Source organism: Lagopus muta, chromosome Z (assembly GCF_023343835.1).
Source record: "Lagopus muta isolate bLagMut1 chromosome Z, bLagMut1 primary, whole genome shotgun sequence".
Classification (NCBI taxonomy): Eukaryota; Metazoa; Chordata; class Aves; order Galliformes; family Phasianidae; genus Lagopus; species Lagopus muta.
In genome coordinates, this window is record NC_064472.1 from 24,824,143 (window position 1) to 24,849,907 (window position 25,765).

The window sequence follows — 25,765 nt, forward strand, 5'->3', positions numbered from 1 at the left end:
AAATATACCTCACAATCACATCTTATTCATGTAATCACTTTTTGGCAGTATGTACATTCCTGAACAATTTTTTCAAGGATGATGCACAGGAAGAGTAAAATCAGATCAAAAATCTGACAAGCATCTTGAGCACTTACTAATAATCATAGCCACTTCCACTGAACCAGACAATGAAATCAGTTTCACAAAAACAAGGTCAAACAACCCACTAGTTTTATGGTTTTGTTGACTTTTTTTTTTTTAAATGTTTTTATAAAAACTACTGAAAAATAAAAGAGGTTATTTTGTTAGTTACACACATTAACTACATTATGTATTTTATTAATGGCCCAACTTCTTTCAGTGAGGCCCAGAGCTCAGAGATTATACATCCACGGTCTGGATGGTGGAAGTAATTTTCTTTCACTATTGCTGATCAGAATTTTTCCATTAGCCTTCTAACCATGTTTCATTTTGATGCATTTATAAAAGCATCATTAGCAGTATTTTATCCTTCAGGGAAAACATTTCAGAAGATCAAAATTATTATTTTGCTACTACTTATAACATATGGGGCAATCTCATCTGTTTGTTTCTACTACCTATTTTACCTCTGCTTGCTTTTGACATTTCTCTGGCCTTCACACTTACCTGCTTCATAAAGTTCAGCTTTCCCTGATGCCTCACAGACCTGGTTCACAAAGCTCTTTGGATGCCATCCAAACTAGATTACTAGGAACATACTTACTTACTTACTTACTTACTTTAATTATTTATTTAATTTATTTATTTGATATCTAAGGCAGATTATCAACGCTTGCAGGTAGGTTGCCTGAAGACAGGAAGCTTGGATGGCAAATAACCTTCTCAATATTTTATTAACTTACATTTACTTCCCTAAGAATCATCCTTTAAGTGAATTTCAATATTGTATTAAAAGGAACAAAAGGAACAGTGTGGCAAGATTGCTAGAGGTAGCAATAACTGATCTGTTCTTCAAGCTAAAACCAATTCAGGAAGCAGTAATGGATTACACTACAGCCATAAGCGTATTATAACAATTTACATGAGGCACTAAAACAAGTATCAGCAGTGCTAATAATTCCTGAGTTCCCCAATTCACTTAGAATCATAGAATCAAAGAATCACTCAGGTTGGAAAACACCTTCAAGACCATCGAGTCCAACCACAACCTAACCATACTACCCTAACTCTAACAACCCTCCGCTAAATCATGTCCCTGAGCACCACATTCAAATAGTTTTTTAAACATAACCAGGGATGGTGACTCAACCACCCCTCTGAAGAGCCTATTCCAGTGCTTAACAACCCTTTCTGTAAAGAAGTGTTTCCTGATATCCAGCCTAAACTCACCCTGGCGCAACTTGAGGCCATTTCTCCTTGTCCTGTCTCTACACTACTTCCATTTCAAGACAAAAGAAGCATAAAGAACTACGTACATGATTTAAAAAAAAGAGGAATGGCTTTGATACATATAAGGTTTCACTAATGACCTGAAAGACAGTTTTTACAGAATTGCAAAAGAGGCATATTTCTTTGCAGCACGAGAATGCTGTGGCAATACTTATTTCTTAAGCCTGTAACATCCCCTGATATTAGTGTACAGCACACTATGGAAACACAAAGGATTATTTTTTATATGTGTTTGAATACCTGCACTAGCAGTCAGTTGAGTTTTCTGCTCAATCCTGAAGCGAATTTCCTTCACAGCTTCTTCTGCAGAGGTTCCAAACACAACTACATTTTTCAGTGACTGATACCTTTGTCCAGAGTGATCATCCATTACAGATGTGCCATCTTCAAACAGCTCTGGTGAAGAAGAGTATCCATCTATATTCAGTCTGCCAGATATGCTTATATCCTCTTTATCTGTATCAGATAAATACACAAGCAATTAATCAATACATACACAGCATCTATTTCATTAATTTTCCTCTGCAGTAGAGAAAAATAGTTTATTAGCAATTCTGTTCTTTCTGTTCAACAGAAATGTATGCTTGTTTAGCCAGAATGATTACATTGCATTTTCATTTGAAGAAAGGAGAGTCACAATTGTCTTATTCTCTGTAAGATTATACTTGGCTGAGATTAGAAATGGCTAGGAGACTGGGCTTCACTTCCAGAAAAGCACTGAGGTTTAATGCCTGGTGCTGTGATAGCAGAAAAACACAAACATTGTGGCATTACTTGTGTTTCATATCATAGAGAAGCCCAGATGCTCCCTTTTTTCATGGGAATTAAAATCTTCTGTGCTTTTTTTTCCCCCTCAATATTTTCTACTGATACTAGGATAATGCAAAATTTCTGGTTCTAGAATAGCCCATCTGGTAAGTTTCAAATCTTCAGCTTCAGTCATCATAGAACTAGGAATGACAGCAGCCCTTTGTCTGAATACAAACTTTTCTATTACACTTTCACATTCTCAGTGCTGCACGTAGTAGGAAAAGAAAACAGCAGATAAGTATGAAGAGACACATGATTACATATTACTGGTATTTAATTTGCATAGACAATGCCAGTTTGTTTTCTTCTCATCTACTAATGTTTTTCAGTACAGCTTCTTTCGTTATCCTCTTAATAGCTATTTGGATAATTTTTTTAATATAATAGTACAAGCTATCCACTTTGCACTTCAATCAACCATTTACTTGACTCCTTTTTTACTATTCCTAATTGGTTTCACAGTTGTGGGTGTGGATCGAACTTCACCTTCTAGAGCCATGTGAAATCCAGATGTATCTTTAAGCATTACCATATTTCTATAGCATTACCATATTTCTTTGAAGAGTTCTAGTCTTACAAAATCATCTTAATAGAGCTTACACATGTTTGCTTTGCAGATAATTTCTCACATTTCTGATGTACAGAACTCATTGCAGTATTTCATTCTAGAAAACACTTCAGCAAATTGTAAATAATCTTTAGAACAATCAATTTATTTATTTATTCTATACTTCCTTAGGTCACAAGATTATTACTATTTATTTGCAAAATTACAGTTTTGAATTGTAAAGACAAAATACATAGCTAAAACACGCAATTAGGTATAGTAAACCTGTCACCACTTTTCACACATATGTACTCACAAGTTAAAAATCTACATCTCTAAATACTAACTGCCATCAGCATGGCTTTTGTAGAGAAAGTAAACTTAGTAAACTTATAACCTAATAAATCAGAGGTAGATAGCATAAAGAATTACAAAGGATGCACTTAGATACGTGTACTTTCCATGGGAGCTGCTTTTCTGAAGTATACGGTATAAGCAAAAGAAGAGAGTACTTTGCTTACTTTTTTCTGTAGTGTTTTCTGTGTTCAAAAAGTATCTTCTTTTATCTTCAGGCCAATGCAATCTTTCCTCCAAGTGTTCTGTTACATTCAGGTAGGCTTCATCTAGGCCCATAGGCATAAAATGGGGATCATATTCAGCCAGTATCTCTTTAACCTTCATGAATGTATAGAGAAAGTTTAAATCTTTGCTGTAAAAACAGATCTTGATGAACAATCATTAGGTGAACAAACATACTCTGAAAACTCAAGATGACCATTCACCATTAAAGACAGTTATAGAGCAAATAATTTTTTGATATTACAAAATTATAGCACTACTTCTCCCAAGTACCAAGACATCAATACTGAGCAAGAAAAGTGGTTCTGACATGGTGTTTTACTGTACAGGTCACTAAGCTCGGTGAATAAGCACTCCATTGGCATTAGGTTCACAGTCACTACTGTAAGTAATTGAACAAAACTCTGGGAATCCGGGAAACTGACAGAAGTTGAGAAGGAGCACGTTAGCTGGTTTATCTATCTGCACTGTCTGTCACACATCAGATACGCAAAGCATAAGAAAAGCCCACATTTTAAATCATAGTCCAACAATTTGGTATAGCAGCAGTTTAAGAGCTCCAGTCAGAGCCACTAGCAAACCTTACCCCAAAATCATTAATTTTGAGTGCATCCTCCAAAACAATATATTAAATTAATAGGACAAATAAAATCTCTCATTTTCCTGCTTCTCTTCACCCCTTCCCTCCCTTTTATTATTTTTATTTTTTAGCAAGAAGGAAAATCTGACTGCATTATATTTTATAAGTTTAGCTCCAATTATTAGGAATCACAATATTTGATCATATGCATCTCATCTTCCCTTAAACAATTAATGATAAGATTCACTGCTCAGTTTTTACTAACAAAGCAAAATAAATCCAAATCTCAAAAAAATCACAAATATAAAACCAAAACAACTGTAACTTTTAATACTTTACTACCATCAAACAACAAATGAGGTATATGTGTTGCGAAATCCAAGATTCTAAACAGGTTCAAACATATTCTAATGTAACATTTACGCTGCCACATCTCATTATCTAAAAGTGATAAAGTCTAAAACAAAGTACACCCATCTTTAGTTAGAATATTTTTCATTTTTCCAGACTTACCTCTTTACTCACTTTCCTGTATTTTTCAAAGTTTAATGGTACTATAGTTAGATGTGGACACAGCTTTTTGGCAATAAATCCAGGCATGGCTGCACGTACACCAAATCTCCTAGCATGGTAGTTTGAGGTGGACTTGGAAGAAGAGAAGTTTAGTATTTGGTAATCAAGGTTTACTCAACGACACTTAATGTTAAATCAAATTCTGATCATGGAACTGCACACAGAAAAGAGTGAATAGGATGAAAATAATATATTCTTTTCCCCTCTCTGGTCTGTTCGCACCCTTTCATTATTACATTTACTACTGAAAAACAAAGTTCAGCTTAACGTGGTCTAGAATAGACACTTCCTCTACCATTCTTGTTATTTTTTCCAGAAAGTCATGAAACTTCTCTTTATTATATGCTATTATTGTACATTTTATCACATTTTTAGATTAATGCAATTAATTTCTATATTAGCTTGACATTTGGTCTTACCAACATACTCATTGATCCCACTGCAATAGGCTTTTCCTTCAGCTCTGGATTGTCTCTCATTTCCACAGCTGCATAGAAGGCATCCATGTCAATGTGTACAATAGTACAACTAAGGTTGCGACTCTGTTCCAGTTCCATCACAAGTTTGTCCACCTGAACAAAATAAAGTAATAATTAAAAAAACTGTTAACCTTGCAGAAGTTCAAAAGTACACACAATTGCAATAATTTCGATGTATATGGCACGCTGTTGAAGAAAAAAAAACACGTTTCCGGTGACACTTGCCTAAAACACTGCTAGAGCAAATGGTACAAAAAGCAACAAACTCCTCACCAGTGGGAAAAAAAAAACAAACAAATTCAGACAGTAACTGGGATGAAGATGCTGCTTCAGCTACTGTCACAGACATTATTTAAAAAATAAACAAACAGACGAAAATACATTAATAGAATGTGAATTTCCAATACACCTAGCTGAACCTATCACTCTTCAGGGAATTGGCTCAAATTTTTCACATGAAAAAAGACCAGCAACTCAAAAGGCAGTACAGTCAATCTTACTTTGTGAGAAACAAGGTCTCAGATAGTTTCATTTACTGCAAAGAAAGCTGCTGTTAATACCTTTGTAAAATTCTTCAGCATTTGTTACAGAAATATGTATTAAAAGGCTGGACTGCAAGCAGAACAGTATGGCAACTTTTAAAGATTGTACATAGAAAAGAGTTAGAAAGTACTTTGTTTCTCTTCAGGAGTTAAAGATTTTTCTCCTACAAGTAGATTGTGGGTTTGATCAGTCCCTCAGTGTTCTGAATCAGTCAGACATAGGTTTCTCCACAAAAATACTTTAAATTGTTTTTCTTAATTTATTTGCATTCTTTTATTGAGAGAGCTGGAGACTTTGTGCTTGTTTCTGAAATATCATTCAACTACAAATGCAGTATGAAGTGCGTGAGTGTCACTAGAAAGTATGAGTGTATTACTTAATAGAAAATTTTTAAGACCTACTGACTTAAGGTGACTATGTTGTCATTACCATACAACAGTCTAGAAGCAAAAGAGAAAATATCAAAAAAGGAGAACAAAGGAAGTGCTATCAAACTATGATTGCCTAATCATACCAATGACTATGCTAACCTCTATTTACACAAACAAAAAGTTGTTGCGATTAGAAAAGAAACAGTGAGCTTCACACACATTAGAGCTCAAGAAATGCATGTAGTGAAAAGGAACAGAAGTTTCACTCTGTGTGCAAAGAACAAGGACGTTCACAAACATTCGTGAAATCAAGGTACCATCACAGAAATGTCTCTGGCTCAACTGTAATTATTTTACGGTCTTGAAAAGGAACAGTTATGTGCAATTTGCCCAGTCACTGCAAGAGTTGTTCTTTGTTGCTCTTTTTTCCCTCACAGAGCTACTTAATAAAATAAACAAAAAAACTAATCTAAAATCTCTTAAAAAAATCTCTAAAAGCCTCTTTGAGGCTGAAGATACTTGAACAAAGACAAGTGGCTTTGAATGTCCCGAACAAATTGCTGAATAATGACTTACTTAGTCTTTTCTCTTCTTTGTTCCACCTTCGCTGTAGAGGTGAAACAGGACCTCAAGGTAGGCTATTCCATACAGAAGAATACAGTATGCTCCCAAGGCTAAACATACTAGTTTAGAGAAATTAAGGGCCCAACTGAAAGTTGATGCAGGCTATTTACTATTTACTATTCACTATTTACTAGCTATTTACATAATGCAACACATGGAAAAAAAAAGTTTCTTACACTGTTGGAGAACGTAAAATATGCAAGACACACGATTCCTATCTTAAACTGCATAATCAAATTAAGATATTAAAACACTATTCAAGATTTATTTTATGTTTGTAAAACTATTTGACAGGATTGAAGAAAAAACAAATAGTACTTTTTGGGACAACACTAACTATTTACAGAATAAACATCTATGATAAACCACACAGGGATAATACTAGCAAGCATCATGAAAACAGCTTGACAATCTGATAACAGCTGGATACTTCTTAAAGTACTGTTAACTTCTGTGGAATCTCAAGCAGTTCCACTCTAAGTGATCAGCATAATCTAAATCTGTTACAGAGAAATTTTCAGAAATTAAGAACTGTATAATGCAGCATGGTAATATACTTCCCTTAATAGAAAATGGCATTTATTAGAACTTCAAATTACCTCTTCAAACACACCCTAGTGGTGAGAAAGACAGTAAATGTTGCAGACCGTGTTTCATTTATGCTACTGTTTCCAGGATATAACCCAGATTTTGTCCAACAAATCAGTAAGTGAGAAGTTTTTTTTATTGCTTTGATTTTACATTAGAGATCCTGTACAGATTGCCAGCTTAGGAAGCTGTATCTCAGTCTCTAAGCACCCTACAAACAAGACTTAACTTGAAGATGAAAACTTGCAGCATGCATGTAGATATATGCATACATTTCCAAATATATGTATATGTCTGTAATTCCAAAACATCTCCTAGTTACACATTCTAGGAGAACAAGTTCTTTCACTGTATTTCAGGAAGGCAGTATTGAAATGAAGAGTGTGACTGAAATAAAGAAAGTGATAGGAAGAAAGCTAAAGATGATAATGAGACTTAGGTATACCTGTATCTGAAAAATTTAGAGAAGCTGATTAAGTACTACACAGATTGTATTAAGGAACTAATGTAGGACAAAGGTGACCTGAGACATTGAAGGCTGAGAAAACTGCTCAGGAAATACACCTCAGCTTCTCATCTACAAAATAAAAATATCACACTACTTTGCAGGAGTTTTGCAAGAATAATTTAAAGAATTTTCAATACGTAGTGTACAACACAGAAAAGCCTATGAAGAAGACAGTAATTCTACATTTAAAGCTGGATTAGTCTAGTGTAGAACAAATAAGCCTTGGGGCCATCCACTGAGCAATGAGGACAACAGTAAATAATTGCTCACTCACTGAACTGTGTCAGTACTGCACACTGAATGAAACAGGAATCCTATTAGAGAAAAACGGCATGCAATCATGTAATTAAAGACTGAATCACAGTACAAATCAGAAAGGAAGTGAATTAAGCCACTACAAGTAACTTTAATTACGCCTGTCTACGAATGTAGTATGCAACCTGTTGTAGTTTTCTTCTAACGATATCTAACACAGAGAACGATTTAGGATATTGTTATCTACTATTAGCATATGAAAAGAATAATAGTCCCTCCATCCTTCTAGTTTAGGACACATGTATTTCATCTGACTTCTTACCTTCCATTACAAAGCATAGATAAAGAATATGTTAATCGGAAGGAGTTGAAAGCTCTGACCATCTTCATTTCATTGAGGCTCATTAACACAAAAATAGATATTTTCTAAAACTGAAGAATGCTATTTTATTTATTAACTAAGTACTTAATAAAGCTGTTCCAGAAACCATAATGATATCCCTTCAAACTGTCTGGATTTAGAAGGACAAGAATGAAGAATTCTAATTTAAAAAAAAAAAAAAATCATGTATGTTTTAAAACTTACTTAATCTTTTTCTAGGAATGTTTTATTACACTTACATCCTTAAATCACTGTACGAAATTTACTTGCATGACTGACATGTAAACAGTATCTAATGCTGTGCTTATCAACAAAATTTAATGCAGAAAATTAAATCCCATCAAAAAGTTTATGCATCATCTTCTCAAAATAAAATAAAATAAAATAAAATAAATTTTTTTTAAAAATGTACAGGATTAGTACCTGCAACCGTGCTTTCAATAGCTGTTGTTGTGTAATTTTCTCCTTAAGCTGCATCATTTTCTCAATTCGTTGGTTAACTTGTTGATCTTTTTTGAGCTCGTTTTCATAAAATTTGGAGCCCTGGAAGAAAATTACAAAAAACTGTAAGGTTTTAATTTGTCTTTTCATCTAGTAAAGTAAAAATTTGATCTTTAAATATAGAAAGTGTGAAACACAGTAATGAATACTTTGGATTTTCAGACAGCTGATAAACAAGAGAGATTGATGTTTTCTTTCAATATCAGACATACACATCATCTTTTTTCCCCTCAGCAATCAAGCATGACTTGTTAACTCTTGCTCAAAGAATTCAATAAGAAAATGTTAGGATGAAGAACTGCCCAGTATTTAAGACTTATTAAAGAAGTTCTTCTCTGAGATCCCCTGCAGTATTTCAAAGTTGAAATTATATAAAATCTTACCATAGCAGAACTGTGGATAGAGTTTGTAAGTTTAATTTTGAAAGAACTAAAAAAGAAGGAAAGTTTCAGAAAGAATCAAAGCTTATTTTCCGATTTCTTGATCCATACATGGCATTACGCTCTCCTGCTTTACTTACAGAAATGTATCCTAATACAAAGAAACCTATTATTGGTTTTGAAGGCCCTTTTCACAGTTCATTCCATTTCAACACAAGTGATTAAACAGTAACTGTCCCTGAGAAATAACTTCTCCATATGTAATTATGAACATATTTCTGACAAAGAGCTAACTTTTCAAGAAATAATGGACACCATAAGGAGAGGAAACATCTATATCAACAAGAGTCTTAACACTACATAAAGTACTGTTGAAGTGGAAACACAAGTAAAGTATGCTTGCTAAATAAATGTTTTTTCTAGCACGTTCCCCATCCCTGAGTTTACCCCAGAGTGTGTAAAGCACCAACAAAAAACACTTTCTTACCACTGTGGTAAGCTTGGTATGGTTTGGACATAATAGAGTGACACACAAATTCCTGAGCAAAAATACTATGCAAATAACCTTGGGATATAGCAACGTCAAATGAAATAAACATTCATGAAAGGAAAAGAAAAAAAATATAGAGCTGCCTGAATGAAGTGTTATCCCCGTATAGTCGCATCTGCCGGCCCTTTAAGAAAAAAGTAAGAGGACTAATATTCCAGTGCTTTGTAGAGGTGTGATTTTTTTTGTGTATCTTTGGCACAAAACTGCATGCTACTAGCCACCCCTCTCAAGAATCACTTGAGACAAAGGACAAAAAGGAAAGGACAAAGGAATTCTACTGAAAACATTAAAAATCCATTCCCATCAACTTTATCTATTATGGGAAAGGAGATATGAGTAGAAATGCTGGCAAGGAAAAATAAATAAATAAATACATTCAAACCAACCTTGGAAGCTTCCATGATGATTTTATTAATTTTCTCTTTATCCAAACCTTGCATTCCAGCTTTGTTATCATTGAGGCCCATTCTAAGCAGAGCTCCACCATTATAAGAGCTGTTATCAGCATTTTTCCCGTTGTCCATAGTACTTTCTGAAGACCAATATCTTTCCTGAGATTTAGTACCTGGAAAGAAAAAAAGAAAAAAAGAATTTAAGTTATGTACTTGTTTCTAAGTTCCAGCTGAACAATACAAAAGTAATTTGTAGAACTCATTTGCTGTTTATTTGTTCATGAAAACAACACATACATCACAAATATGAAGACATATTTGTGTAAAGCGGCTGACCTTCCATAATCACCAAATAAAGCCATTATCAGTCTTTGGAAACAATAAGGTTTTACTTCTTTAGTAACTATAAAACAAACTTTCAAAAGTCCCCTTACCAGAAATAATTGTGCTTCATCAACTTCAGTAAAGGTTAGCATCTCATGTCACACACATGAGACTTATTCCTGTATGTAATCCCATCAGAACAAACAGTAATATCTTAAACACAGTAAGCTGCACTACTTCCAAAAGCAAAACAAACAAACAAACAAAAAACCATAATGATTTTAAATTGTGGAAGATCATCATTCATTTAGTCCTCATTCCTGCTTGAGGTGTGCCATATAAATTTTCCCAGTAATTTCTAGCTCAAATTCAAAACTTCTGCTTGAATTACAGCTCATCTTTTGAAAAACAGATGGCTTCAATTAACAACTTTGAATAAATCTTCATTGTTTACTTTAGGGAAAAATTCCTGCATTCTTTTTCTCCATTAATTCATAGAGCCATAGCATCCAACTAACAGAGCATACCAAACTTTTACTACTCAATTGCTGCCATATGTAATTTCTTACATGCACAGGTACTTCTGATACGTGACATCTTCCCTTATGCCTTACAAAAGTGAACAGCTGAACTTTTCCATATACATACACTGTTTAGATAAAAAACTGATCTTAAACTGAACAAACAAAAGCTGCCTTCTGGAGCACGATTTTGTGGTCGCATTTCTACCAGATTAAAATATGCAGGATCCAAGACTGATATTGGGTTGAAAAATAGAATGCAAATTTGTTACTGGAAAAGCATACAGAAGTACTTTCTTCCTATCCTAAGCTGTTGACTAATGAACAGTTTCAGCTTTACTTTCATGCAGGAAGAATGTTCGCTCCTAAACTTCCCCTTCAAGCTGCTCCCTGTGACACGAGCCCTTCCTGCTAGGAGAAGTCACATCCTTTCAGGCTCTTACAGCAGCTCTGTTAAACACAGCCATAAACTACATAAATCTAAGAGTGTTACATTTTTTCTAGAAGGTATTTTTAAATGCTGCTTTAACTACTGAAGGACTTATGTGGAACTCACTATCGACCATACTGAAAAATGTTATTATGTATTTTTCAGTTTAAAGCTATTTTATGTGTGTGTGTGTGATAAAAGAACCACATGGGTGACCTATTTTACATTAATGGTGCAGTGTTGTTATGTTCATGACAGTCACTTCCTGAAATACACTACTCAAATGAAAATAGAAGTAAAGCCACACATTTAAAAAGTTCTGCCACAAATACCCAATTTTTAATCACATTCTACCAATTCAGATTGTTTTGTATGACACCTTCCAAAGACACAAGACCAGCTAAGTAACATTGTATTTGTTTATACTGCTTGTTGCATTTCAAGGAATAGAAAGTTCTTGGAGATACAGATAGAGATTCTAGCTCTTGGCACTGCTGTAGCTATAGCGCTACTGAACAGTCAGCTGGGATTGGGAAAGGCTTCATAGCTCTAGTGTGTGTCTATCAAACAAAAGACCACAATGACAAACACTGTCATTAATCTTCCACTTACCGGAGCCTGTAACAGGACTGCTAGACAAAAGCCAAAAGGGAAAAAAAAACAAAAACCTGCATTGCATACTTCAGTTCCAAGTTTCATCTTGAGTTCATGCCACTTCAATTAGCTACTCAGTATTTCCAGCATTACTTTCAATCTATGGTAAGCAGTGGGCATAACTGCAAATAAACACTTTCCTCAGGGTAAATTACCCTTCCTTACTTCCCCTGGTTCTTTTATCACTCCTTCTCTTCAAGAACTTGGCATTAACACAGTTATTGCTTCCCATTCCAGACTCTGGTCCCATACTTCTGAAAAAGTCTCTTTACCCCTAGCACGTACAAATCTTTCTCCTCTTCATTCATAAAGCCTCACCTTTATAGCAAGGGCTTTAAACACTAACTTGTGTGTTTACCTTGAAGTCCTTCCCTCCCACATTGCTATATATCCAATCAGAACAAAACGCCACAATGACAAAACAGTTTTGAAAAAGTCTCAGAAATGCCAGTCTCCTAGTGTATTTTACCTTCTCATCCTCTTGTGCATACCAATAATACAAAGTGTATAAAGTAATGCCTTAGCTGGAATAAAGAAAACACTTATCTGAAGACATGAATCACAGAATCACAGAATTGTAGGGGTTGGAAGGGACCTCCAGAGATCATCGAGTCCAACCCCCTGCCAAAGCAGGTTCCCTACAGCAGGTCGCACAGGTAGGCATCCAGGCAGGTCCTGAACATCTCCAGAGAAGGAGACTCCACCACCTCCCTGGGCAGCCTGTTCCAGTGCTCCGTCACCTCACTGTAAAGAAGTTCTTGCGCACATTTGTGCAGAACTTCCTATGCTGCAGTTTCCAGCCGTTTCCCCTTGTCCTGTCTCCACTCACCACTGAAAACAGTCCGGCCTCGCCATTCTGCCCCCCACACCTTAGATATTTATAGACATGGATCAGGTCCCCTCTCAGTCTTCTTTTCAATGAAAACATGACATCAGTTCTCCACAGAAGCTTAAATACATAGAGGAGAGACACGAACAGAGCTTGGAGTCTATCAGAATAAGAGGTCTGAAAATACGTTAAATATTTAGCATATTTAAATGCATCACAGAAGCTACAATAGAACAACAGATAAAGCACTGTCAGACGAAACACTCAGTGGATCATCTGCAGTAATGACAACTTTTAAAGGAAATGCAGGAGAAACACCATTTGAAGCACTGTACAAAATGTTAATAAAACGTCAGTGTAGAAGCTTATGGTCACCATGGAAAACGGTCTCCATGGAAAACTGACCTGGAGAGGGCAGTCAGCTTGTGGTGCTTTGTGTTTTAGCTAAAACACGTTGAAGAAGAGGGTAAAAATTTAGACTAATGAAACACTAGTTTAGAACTGTCTAGGCAAGGAGTGACAGATTTGTGACATATTTGTGGCATGCTGTCATCTCAAGAATCTGCTGCAAGACTGCACTGTTTCCATTAGAGGACGTTAAATTTCTGTCACAGCAAGAAAGAAGGGTATGAAATCAGAGGTCTGCGAAGGCAGTCTACAGTTAAATACTGTTCTATTATTCTTGTTATTTGGAGATGAGCATGTGGAGCAGTAGAATCATCTCTATTTAGAAGAAATAACTTTTCAATTGCTACTGAAAGGGCATGTGAAGATAAAGAAGACTTGAGCACTAACTCCCAATTGGTAATGGCAAAATAGAAAGGTGGAGAGGAACCACAGAAAATCATTACTGTGTAGGAAGCATTGTTAGACGTCTGGAATGCTTCTAAATGGAAAAAAAAAACAACCTAAAACACTAATGAAACTCTTCTAGAAGCAAGCACAGAAACTCAATTGAATAAAAAGGTTGGACTGACACCAAAAGAGCAAGTAACAGATAGAAATTATTTCATTTCAAGTGCTTCTACCTGTATTCATATTCAGCATCCATTTGCATGAAGTAGCCTGAAGGAGATAGGTTATATTTGTGAGCTGCACTATTCCTCCAGTCTGTATCCACTAAACACCCAGCAATTCAAGTAACAGAAACTCTGTGTGTAGTGTAAGAACTTAAAAACACTTCTTATTACTTTCATATAGTAAAATACAATGTGAGAAAAAGATTTAAAAAAACCACATTTCTAAAATATTCAGTTCTGTGGACACAGCTTTATCTTGCAAAGCAATAACATTCACAAAATTGTTAACACTTTGTCCTTTATTAACAGTGTAACAACTTGCTGAGAAGCAACATTAGGAGTAGAAAGTGACAGCTGTTTGCAAAACTTGGAAAAAGAAACTGTCATACCAACCAAATGATAATTTGATGCATGTAAATTGTGTAACCGTTCTCGTGAAGAAAAACTGTTATCTATGCTATCACAGACACTCACACCAACAAAAGAAACAAAGCATGAGATGAAAAGTACTGTTACACAACTGCTTATCCTCCTTACAGCTCCAAGGAAATGGAAGGGATCCCCCTTTTATACGTAAATTGTCTAAATCTAATATACATTGCATAAAAATATACAAGATATGTAAAAATATACATATGCTGAAGTTGCAATAGCAACATTTCATGAAAATCTGATGCCTCATTTATTATAGTCCAAAAAAAATTTCCTACTTTCTTTTGATTACGATGTTTTGGATATTTCCTCAAGCTCTTCTAATTTTATTTTAGAAAGGAAAAAACAAAATGATGACATTTTGACATATCTCTACGTATAAACATGGAGAACAGGGGATGGACTAACTTTGTGAGCCCTTACACTGGACACAGACTGTATTAGAAGAAAATAAATACTATCCTTAATTTCTGTGACAAGGTCAAAATGTTAATAGAAGTCTTGTGAAGAGCACTGAACGCACAATAAACAGCTACCTGAGATAAATAACTTAGTTCATACAATTCTGACCATAAAGGATCACTTTACAGCCTTCTTACTAAGACCAAGTGCAGTGTAGTATGAACTGCACTATGCTCAAAAGACAAACACTTGTGTCCCTGCCTAGTGAGAAAAATATAAATGTCACAGACAACACCTTTGGCACTTACTTTCCACTTCAACTGAAGATGGAATTGAAGCTTAATGTTGCTAGAAACCTCCTCTATTAAAACAGGGTAACGAAATGGATACTCTTAATTAGCAGTTACTGTTCCAGAACCTAGGAAAACTCATTCACTTTTTTGCAAAAATGTATATAAATGTAAAATATAGAATATACTAATGTATAGTAGCAAGTTATACACTAAATCAAATTATAAAAGTTCAATTGCCTCACCTTCTCTTTTTTTTTTTTTACATATTTTAATACTCATGAAAACTGTTTTGACAATAGAATACAAAAGAACACAAAAGAATTGAAGAATCTGAAGAATCTGAAAAAAGAATGCAGAACAAACAAGCCAAACAGACTGATTCAAGAGTTACTCTCAAACTCAAACCTTCGATAGCCTTCCTTAGACTGGAAATTATTACTGCTGGAAACCACATCACTGGCCACCTCAGAACAAAGCTGATCTATAAGTAATAAATAGAAACCTTCTCAGTAAGACCACAATTCACTCAAATCAACATTTTAAATCAACAACACTTTGATTTTTCCCCAAATGCTAATTAAGATAGAACAGGTGGCCATGCAGCTACACTTCTTATTCCACTTCCTGTACAGAAATATCTTTACCTAGGCTCTGCATGTAAGTGTTTGGAGGCAGCATCCACTACTAAAAAACTAAACCGCAGCTAACCCGCCTGGGTACAGGAATTATTGCATCAATATAGCCAAGCCATGTGAAAAATGTGTTACCAACAAACACTTTGCTTTATTTCTTGAATTTATACGACAAGAACAAGCATATGCTCAAACTAGAAAGACTCAGTACTACAAGGATATTTTTAACGTCCCTGATGTTTAAAAGGTTATACCCCAATAGTGCGTTTGATTTCATTCTACCTGACTTTGTTATTATTTGGGTGAGCTAAGAATTGCACCCTAATCAGGAACATTTGCATCACATCTTTTCCATCAAGAAAAGTTTTGCTGCACCTCTCTTTACTGAGTATTCATTTGGCAATGAAGCATTCTGGGTGACAGGGTCAAATTTAACAAGCTCCTTAATTCTTATTTCCTTGTAAAAACACATTCCCTGGATAATGATTTAAATATCACCTGCACTTTGAAAGCCTTTGCTTCTCAGCAGAAGAAGCCACCAACAAAGACATGTGCAAGCAAGCACATCAGACTGTCCTTCTGAACGATCAGCTCAATTCTCTTCAGCCACTGGGGGTGATGGTTACCGGAGTTATGGTTACTGAGCGGACCCCAGAAAGAGGACTCATGTCAGTTTTAATCCTGCAGAGATTCGAAATAATAGAACTGGCAGGAAGAACTGTGCAATTGTATTCTCAGTATGTGAGCATACACAACATTAGTTATCTGGGTTCCCTACTAGCAATGTTCAAAACTACCATTTCGCTGTTCTGTCTCAATGGATAATAGTATGTTATTTTTCTAGAAAAGCCGATTAAAATTCCAAGTGCTTATGCTGAGACAGCCAAATGGGACTATTTTTCAGGTAGCAGCTGTCCCAGCATTCTCTGAAAACTTACATCCTAACCAAATACTCAGAACTAGCTTTCTAGAAGCAGAATCCTAGAATCATGTCCTTTCTGAAATCATCAACTTACACATTACAGATAATTCAAGCCTGCAGTAAGAAAATTCACACTGAAAAACAAACAGGTAAGAGACTGCCTGCTATGTGAAAGGAAGATGTCAAACTATGTATGTTATACCATTCATTAAGCTACTTGGATAATTCTTCCCTTACACAAAGAGCCAACTAAAATGAAACAAGTGCATTACCTACTTATGATAAATTTTCTGCAGGCAAAACGCGGTGTAATAGTGCTGCAAATCCTGCTTTCAGCTCCTCTATGGCTCTGTTCAGAAAATCCCATGACTTTAGAACTTCAAAGTTTATTCCAAAGACAAAGAACTATGATATCTTCTCTTGCCTCTACTCAGTTTCACAAGTTATTCTAAACTGAAAGACATTCACCTCGAGTTTCTAAGCAAGGTTTCCCTGAATTTCTAAAGTACTGAAAAAATGCTTGATTACTTTAAGCCAAAAGGAAAATAATGAAGGAATTTTTTATACCCAGGACCCTATGCTACTAGGCAATATGGTCATGTTTAATTAAAGCTCCTTCAAGAATCCCTTAAGAAAAATAATCCTAAACTTAAGATATGAGCATGAACATACTAGAAAATATTTATACACTAACGATTAATGTGCTTTTCTAACAACCAATCAAGACAGTACAGCTGAAACTATAACAACACTGGAAATTAAGCATAAAAATAAGAAAAATTGGATATTCATAGAATTATTCATTTAGTGATGCTTATGACTAGTATCTTCAGAAACGTAGAGTCCTTACAATTTTTAAGTAATGAGGAGTACAGACTGGATAAAAGGGTTTGTGGTGAAATTATGATTACAGTAATCAAGCACAAAATAAATGCCCATTGAAGAAGGCTGCCCAAAAAGGTTGTGGATGCCTCCTCCCTGGAAGCATTCAAGGCCAGGCTGGATGGGGCTTTGAGCATCCTGGTCTAGAGGGAGATGTCCCTGCCTATAACAAGGGGATGGAACTAGATGATATTAAAGGTCCCCTCCAACCCAAACCATTCTTTGATTCTGTGATTCTATGAAGAAGACACAGGAAGAGGTAAAGATGAATGTGTGGTCTACAGCAGCCTATCAGATAGATCATCTTCACTTAACACAGCTTTGTATGACAGGTTGGCCTTGGAGCATACAAATCAGATTCTTCATAAATTAAACAATAAGACTAATTGCTTGACATATTCCATCTGCTAATGGACATTCTGCCATGGGACCAGACTAGAGCTAGTAAGAAGAAGAACCTCTTAAAATACATACAGGATGAACTTAAGGTCCTCAGTGCCAAATCTTTCCCTTGAATATCTACTCCCATTGCACCACAGAAATGTAGATGTGACTTGGTCTCATTAAAAGTAATAGGCAGAGAGTAATATACCAAAAGGGTGGTTAGAATATCAGAGCAGAGCTAATTTAATTCAGGTTATTCACATTCTCAACACATGATTAAAGAACAAAAACTAATGAAATAAAGGTAAAAAATAAGACACTCCAGGAGGTTGTGGCAGTTATAAATGGAGAAAAAAACAAGAAGATAATTTCATTATGATGATTAGGAGCCTGGAACACCTTCCTCATGTGGAAAGGCTGAGAAACCAGAGACTGTTCAGCCTGGAGAAGACAAGACTGAGCGAGGATCTTATCAATGCTAATAGATATCTAAAGAGCGAGGGACAAGTGGATGTGGCCACTCTTTTTAACAGTGCCCAGCAACAGGACAAGGGACACAAACTGGAACAGAAGTTCCATCGAAATAGAAGAAAAACTCCTTTATTGTGATGGTGAGGGAGCAGTGCAACAGGCTGCCAAGAGAGGTTGTGGAGTCTCCTTCTCCAGAAATATTCAAAAGCCCACTGGGCGCTCTCCTGCACAACCTGCTGCTGCTTTAGCAAGGGGCTGGATAGGATGATCTCTTACAGAGATCCCTTACAACCCTTACAGTTCAGCAGTTCTTGATCTGTAACAGCAACTGCAACCAAGAGGTCAATCCTAGAAAGAAAGTGAAGGTTCATGGCTAAGTACACATCACCATCATTGCCAAAAGCTTTGCTCAGACATGTCTGTTCACTCCCTGCTTTCAGATCAGAATAGAAAAAAGAAATTCATTCAGAACTTGATGGGGGAAAAGAATCTGATGTTAAAAGTGGTGCCACTTAACTTCATAAATGTGCTGCAAAGAAGAACCAAAAATTATTCTTTCACATATCAGTACAAAAGTCAGCCACCCTGCTTAAGAAATGCAGTACATCGCAACAGATACAAAGCAAAAATAGCATAGCTTCTTTCTAAATAGCAGATGAAGCAAAGGGCCTAATTTCTCAACAGCTTTTCCTAAGTCTGAAAGTTGTCAAAAACAGTACCCACAATAGCCCTGACAGAAAGTATGCATCTCAGAGAGAAGTAGGAAAATTTCTGTGACCACCCTTTATTTCCAGTTGTTTAGGACAGCAACGTGCTGCTTTAACACTCACTCAGTACAGAGAATTTATAATTACAGTGCAGATATCTTCATACAAAAGACTTTGAGATGGTATTCATGTTACTAAAAGTTTACCTATCTCATATATGGATAATACGCATATGTACGTAGGTCTGTCATAAAGGCTCTTCAATTTAAAAAAAAAAAAAGAAAAAAGTAATTTCTCAAGCAGCATCGCATGGGAAAAATCACACCATGGTTTGTCACAGAGAGGCAGTCAGAGAAAATCAGATTTCAGAGCATCATTCCTCTAATACAACCAGTAGCATGCACTGCAAAGCTAAGCCTTCCCTCACCCAAACCTTTTGACGTCTTCTTCCCCCCGAGAATTAAGCAAAAACACACGAGCCCGCACAAACCGTACGTTCATTCCAACCCGCTGTATCTGCTCGTACGCTGTACAGCAGTCAGCTGGCACATCTTTCTTCTGTAAACGGTTCTACCCCCACAAACAAGGTTACGCATCCCAGTCAGAGCTCTGAACACCGCGTACTACCTGGTGCCCTGAGCTACAACAGCAGGCGCGTAAAAACAAGGGACCGGGCTACCTGACAGCTCAGGCAGCCGCTTTTCGATCGGCTCCTACCAGTCCAGGCAGCACTGCTGCCCCACGTTCGGGGAGGGAGCGGAATACCCCACCTTATCAGAGAACAAACCCAGCGCTACGGGAAAGACGAGACCAAGATGGCGGCTACGAGCCGGCGGGAGGGGAACCGCCGGCACGGTGGACTACAACTCCCAGCATGCCGCACGCAGCGGCAGCCTCGGACTCCGCCGGGGAGACTACAGCTCCCGGCGTACAGCGCGGCTCTGCCAGCTGGGCCGAGCGGGGGGCGGAACGGGTAAATAGCGGCAGAGCGCCCCCCCCGCCTCGCGTAAGATGGCGGCGGCGGCGGCGCCGTGAGTGGAGCGCGCGGCAGGCGGACGTGCGCTCGCTCCTCCTCCCCTCGCCACCTCTATGTTGTGGCTGCTGCCGCGGGCCGGGGAGCTGCTCTGAGGGAACCGCGCGAGCCTCCGCCTCTCGAGGCCGTTGGCGGGCGCAGAGCGGTGCCGCTCAGGTAGAGCCGCTGCCGGCCGTTCCCGTCTGCTCGGCAGGAGACGCTGAAGCTGCTGTGGGCAGGGGCCGCGCGGCTCTTCCCCGCTCAGCGGTGGCTGCGGCTCGAGTCTCCATGTCGGACAACCAGAGCTGGAACTCCTCCGGCTCCGAGGAGGACCCCGAGACCGAGCTCGGGCTGCCTGTTGAGCTCTGCGGGGTGCTCAGCAAGGTAAGGCGCTTCGCTCCGCCGCACCCGGCGGCCTCGCGCTTCCCTTCTACGCGGCGGTTCCCGGCTGCCTCCCCCTCTCCTCCCCTCCTCCGCCGACAGATCCCGGCTGTCAGCTCCTTGCCGCCCCGCTCCGGGGCTCGCTTGTATCCGGCAGAAGCGCTGGCCGGAACAGCTGCCACCTGATCGCGAAGGCTGCCAGGGAGCCGCGCCGGCCTCCCGCGCCCCCTCCCTCCGGCAGGGGCACCGGCACGTCCCCGACGGCGCTGCGCCGGGAGGGGCCCGCTCACCTCCCCCCTGGTAGCCCGGCCCGGAGAGGTGCCGTGAGGGAGCCCCGCCTCGGGCGGAGCCGCCGGCGCGGCCTCGCGCCCCAGTCGGGCTGGGAAGGCGCCCAGCACAGAGCCCCTTTCCTCGCGCTGCGAGAGTTGGGTCCCCGGCGGCGCGGGGCGCATCCTCTGTGCGTCGGGGCTCCCCGCTGCCCTGCGCCGGGGCCCGCGCTCGTCGCTCCTCCGTAGCAGGCACGGGAGCGGCGCAGCCTTCGGTGTGACTATCAAAACAGTGCCATAAACCAGCCCTGCCGCAGGAGACACGGGAGGAGGGGAGGAGAGGAAGGAAAAGGGCACTACGGCTCGTTTCCCTTCTTAAATAGAAGTGCTGCTGTTTATTATCATTTCTTAAAAATCGCTGGAAATGAGATGACTTGCAAGTATGCTTAGAGTGACGCTGGGAAATTTTACTTTAGGGGCAGTTCTGAAGCTGTGTGTTGAATCATTAAGTTTGGAGCAAAAAGATTTTATTTTTACAGAAAGTACTTTCAGAATTATGTTGAATTAAAAAAAAAAGTTCTTTCCTGTCCTGTGTGGCAAGGCTGGGCATCAGCCTGCATGGAGCACACAGGTCATGGGATACTGAGTTCATAACTGGCCCTGACTGCTAGGAAAACAGTCACAATGAGGCAGTCCTCTGCTTGTTTGTGGGAGAGTCATAAATGCTTTGCAGTCTAAAAGCATTCCTGAATCCAGAGATAGGAGAAGGCTCTCGTGTGAGATCCTATCATCTGTAGGGGATGGGAGAGGATGAGAGTCATGAGATGTGACAGCACTCAAAACACGAGGTTTTGGTTTAGTAGTGTAGGTTTTTCTTAACAATGTGTTCTTTTGATTGGATGATTCTTACCTTAGAAACTTGAATATTTGTTAGGATATGGTTGGTTCTTATATTGGCAAATATAGAAGTAATGGGTGAAGTCATGGTCTCTGCTGAAATTTATAAAGTTCTGATGTGCAAGACTTGTAATTTTTTTATAATTATACCAAACGTAGTTGATGTTGCCCTTTCTGTGAAAACCCGGGGGATGTAATCTCAGTAGTCAAAGCATGGTAAAACTTGTTCCAGTGAATATACTTGAGGGATATTTTTACCTTTTGCTAGTTAATACCTCAGTAATACTTGAAACAAATTAATTAAAACAGAAGAGTACCATTACAAACTGATTACTGAGTGTGTCTCTGTTTTTAAAACTTTGTTATTAAATAGCAGATCAGTGAAAGTATGCTGCATTTCTGTATGCTTAGTAATTTTTCAACTCTGTAAAGAGAAGCTTTTAAACAGGATAATTTTGAAAGAGAAACTTATTAGAAGTACATTTCACTGCTCTGAGTGTTTCCAAACTCTAGGCATTTTCCATTACAATTTTCCTTACAACTTTAAGGTGGATAGGAAGAACTCTACCATGGAAATGTCTTGATACATGTGTGCTTTAACCAGTGGTCCTTTGTTTGCAGAAACCTTTTTTCTCTATGAGAATACTTCAAGGAGTCTCTTAATTCCTGTCACATTTTGGTTGCAACAGTTGCAACAGCCAGTGTTGATTGCAGCAGCAAATGCGAGGTTGGCTGCTATATTTACCTCGCTTAACTGTGTTAAAGGAGGAAAGATGCTTTCTCTCCTGTCCAGTGCTCTTTTGGCCAAGATACCTTTGGGCTTTGCACTTCATATTTGGTAGGAACAGAGAATATAATAGAGACAAAGGGAGGAAGGCAGTGCAAATACACCTTCGTAACAGTTGGTGCTATTGGTTCAGATACTAAACACAGCTGAAGTGCTCATATTGAATGTAGCTATTGAGTTTATTAGGAGGTTGCAAAAAGGTTTATTTTTGGTGAGTAAATGTAGGTCTCACCTGTGCTTGAAGATAGCTAGTAATTTCTCAGGTAATAGAATTTGTTGTCCTATTTAGTGCTTAGACTTCCTCTTGCCATTAGAAGAGCTAACATTTAGTTATGAGACATGTGCTAACTGATGCATGTAATATAATGTGGAAATTATCCCACTGGTCCACTTTCTTCTCCCTCCCTGTTTCAATGTGGTAAAATGGTGAATAGTGGTTAGGAAATCTTTGTTGTGATCAAAGAAATGCTTTCCTGATAGAATCGTTGTCAGTGTTTTTGTTTTCCCATTTCCATTATTTAAATTCTGTTTTTTTTACCCTGCATTCGAAGTCCTAGCACCGGTGTGTTACCAGAGTTGTAGAATAGTTGTGATGCTCTGTTGGTGCTGTATGCTTCTGCAGGGTGTAGTTCTTTGTGTTGGGAAGTTGTAGCAAATATAAGATATTAATAATCAGGACTTTATTAGTCAACTCGTAACAGTACATTTATATGATGAATCTAGGGCTGTTCCTGGAATGTCAGTTGCACTGTATACGTGAATGTTGAGTCCCTGGAAAGATCTTAGTAACAGGATGATTCGATGTCTCCTGACAAGTAATTATCATCTTAATGATGAAGTAGTTATGGAATTAAAACCTAAAGCAGTATCTGTGGGTAGTAACAAATTGATGAAGAACTGGTGACTTTAGTTGCTATAATGATTATATGCTCTACTGGTAGGATAATGGCATGTATGCTTTCATATGAGAAGAGTTAGAAAATTTGGTAAAATCACTTTGGTATAAGTCACCTTATATAAATAAAGTGTTTTATGTTCTGCTTAAGTTTGGCAGTTCATCTTATTCAGATTTAAGATAACAAGTCTAAATTCAAGGTAGAATGTTTGGTGTTCCCCTCCTGTGTCCCCCAGTTTATCACTGCATTGGTACCTTTGTTTAAGTGGCCTTGGGAGCAATTTTGCATCAAAGACATCTGTTATCTTCCTGTTCCTGGGAAGCAACTGGTTTTTAGTACCATATTTCAGTGACTTGCAAAAGTGTTTTTTCAGGAGTCCTGATCAGAAGTGTAATGTTCTCAACTGGTAAGAACTTAAACAAAAAAAAACACTGATACTTGAAAGGTTTGGAAATATCAACAAAATTTTAAAAATATTTTTATATTTTCCATTAACAGATTTTTGATTTTTTTTTTTTATAGTGGACCAACTACATTCATGGATGGCAAGATCGGTGGGTGGTTCTGAAAACCAACACACTCAGTTATTACAAGTCTGAAGACGAAACAGAATATGGCTGCAGAGGCTCTATCTGCCTGAGTAAAGCTGTGATTACAGTAAGTGCTATTGCTATCTTTTCATGTTTTAGGTGTTATGTTGTTGTAGGCTAATATTTAGTGAAAGCAAATATGGATATAGCTATTTATTCTGTTACATCACTTAATACTAAGTTAGTGATATCCTGCAACACTGTGGAGCAGGGCAAGGAGTTCCTAATTAGAAAATAAGCTATTTTCATTTGAGATTGCAAGAAGCAGCTTTCTGTTATGCTTAAGATTTCTGTGCATAGGGGTACAGTTTCTCTGTGGAAGAGGTATTGTTTTTCCAGGGCTCAAACTGAGACATGAAAACAACTTCCCAAAGGAGTTTACATCCCTCACAGTCCTTACACTTTGCACTGGAAGAAAAAAAATGGTATTTCTTCAACTACTAATTTTCTGAACTTGAATTTGTATATTTCCAAAAGGAAAGCATTCTGCTGCTTACTTCCTTCTCTAAATGTGACATGTGTTTCTGCCTAATGCTTAGAGACTCAGTATTATGCTGATAAGAGTACAGTACCTATGTACAGATGCAATCCCATAGTGATGAAATGGCCCTACAGGATAAAGAAAAATCTTTTTTTGCTGATTTAAAAATCTAATGAATTAATTTTGACTAATCCTTACTGAAGTCATGCTGTAGCTTTTCTTTTACTTTTAATTAGTTCATTTATTTGACAGAGTACACATGGAAAGGTTTGTGTTGAGAAGGACCTTAAAGATGTAGTTTCACCCCCTTGCTGTGAGCAGGGACACCATTCACTAGATCATATTGCCCAGGGCTCCATCTAGTCTGGCCTTGAACATCTCTAGGTACATCTTCATCTTCTCTGTGTGAACTGTTCCAGTGTCTTACCAACACCTGAGTTAAGATTTTTCCCCTAACATTTAAATCTCTCTTCTTGCCCTGATTGTTGACTGTTTGACCGAGAGGTCTTCCATGAAGGCCCCTTCTAGGTACTGGAGGGCTACAGTGAGCCTTCCCCAGATTCTTTAAGTAAACAGCCCCAACTTTCTCAGCCTTTCTTCATAGAAGAGTTGCTTCAGCCCACTGATCATCTTCATGACCTTCCTTTGGATTTTTTTAGCTCATCTTCTCTGTGGCACATAAGTATACAAGAACAGTAGTATTTAATGTATTTAATTTAATTCCACTGAATGTGCTATTTCAAGATGAGTTGGGGAAGACAAAGGAGAAGTACTCATTTTAATGTATTCATGGTCATCTATAATTTCAGCCTTTAATCAAGAGTTCCAAAAAGGTCTCTTGTTAACTAGCAAGCGGCTTAACGTGTTTACTGGACAGAGACAGGAAGGTGGTGACAAGGAAGTAGACCAAGAGAGGTCTGGAAGTATATGTTGGAGCATATACATCCAGCCTGCTGGTTTCGTGGTTTTTTTGTTTGAATTAAAAATAAAAGGTATACAAGCAACAAAACTCTTCTAATATCCATCCCAAAATAATTCCTCTTCAGCCAGTGCAGGCTAGTCAAATCAAAAGGATGGAATCCATACTTTAGAGCGTATCATAGCATTTCAAATTCCAGTTGTTGTGATGTGAGATAATACAGCATTATTGCTACTGGATAAGTGCTGATACTGCACTTTTTGTGGAGAATTTGGGAAGCATTTTGTCTTCTGAGAAGGAAATGTTAATTCTGAAACCTCTTTACAGGTAGGTAACATTTCTATTCTCTTAGGGTTACCTTAGGGATACTTTAGGGTTGAATAGTTGATTTTTTTGTTGTTGTTGTTCTTGAGCTTCAGTGGTATACTGAGAAAATATGTTGAGAGAAAAAGAGAAGAGGGTACAGTTCTAAAAGTTAACTTGATATTTTAGTTCAGTTTTCATTAAGAATTGTGCATTGTGAGGAGTATTTTGTGCTTTAGTTGCTTGATTTTAGTTT

At 37.9% G+C, this 25,765-nt stretch overlaps 2 protein-coding genes across 7 annotated transcripts in view; one reads left to right on the forward strand and one right to left on the reverse strand.

Moving 5' to 3' along the window:
* POLK (DNA polymerase kappa) overlaps nucleotides 1-19,827 on the reverse strand; it is a 35,219-nt gene extending 15,392 nt beyond the window's left edge. Inside the window, exons 1-7 of one of the 5 annotated variants that reach the window (XM_048931222.1) lie at nucleotides 19,748-19,827; nucleotides 10,070-10,248; nucleotides 8,676-8,795; nucleotides 4,922-5,074; nucleotides 4,443-4,574; nucleotides 3,292-3,445; nucleotides 1,654-1,869 (exon numbers count right to left, since the gene is read on the reverse strand). In XM_048931222.1, coding sequence (XP_048787179.1) covers nucleotides 1,654-1,869; nucleotides 3,292-3,445; nucleotides 4,443-4,574; nucleotides 4,922-5,074; nucleotides 8,676-8,795; nucleotides 10,070-10,207 — 913 coding nt within the window. In that variant the 5' untranslated portion in view covers nucleotides 10,208-10,248; nucleotides 19,748-19,827. The other 4 variants (XM_048931221.1, XM_048931225.1, XM_048931223.1 and 1 more) reach the window with 4 other exon arrangements.
* A 145-nt stretch (nucleotides 19,828-19,972) lies between these two features.
* Nucleotides 19,973-25,765, forward strand: part of CERT1 (ceramide transporter 1) — a 68,589-nt gene continuing 62,796 nt past the window's right edge. For both annotated transcript variants that reach the window (XM_048931040.1, XM_048931041.1), the window contains exons 1-2: nucleotides 19,973-20,373; nucleotides 23,739-23,873. In XM_048931040.1, coding sequence (XP_048786997.1) covers nucleotides 20,278-20,373; nucleotides 23,739-23,873 — 231 coding nt within the window. In that variant the 5' untranslated portion in view covers nucleotides 19,973-20,277. The remainder of the gene's footprint in view (nucleotides 20,374-23,738; nucleotides 23,874-25,765) is intronic.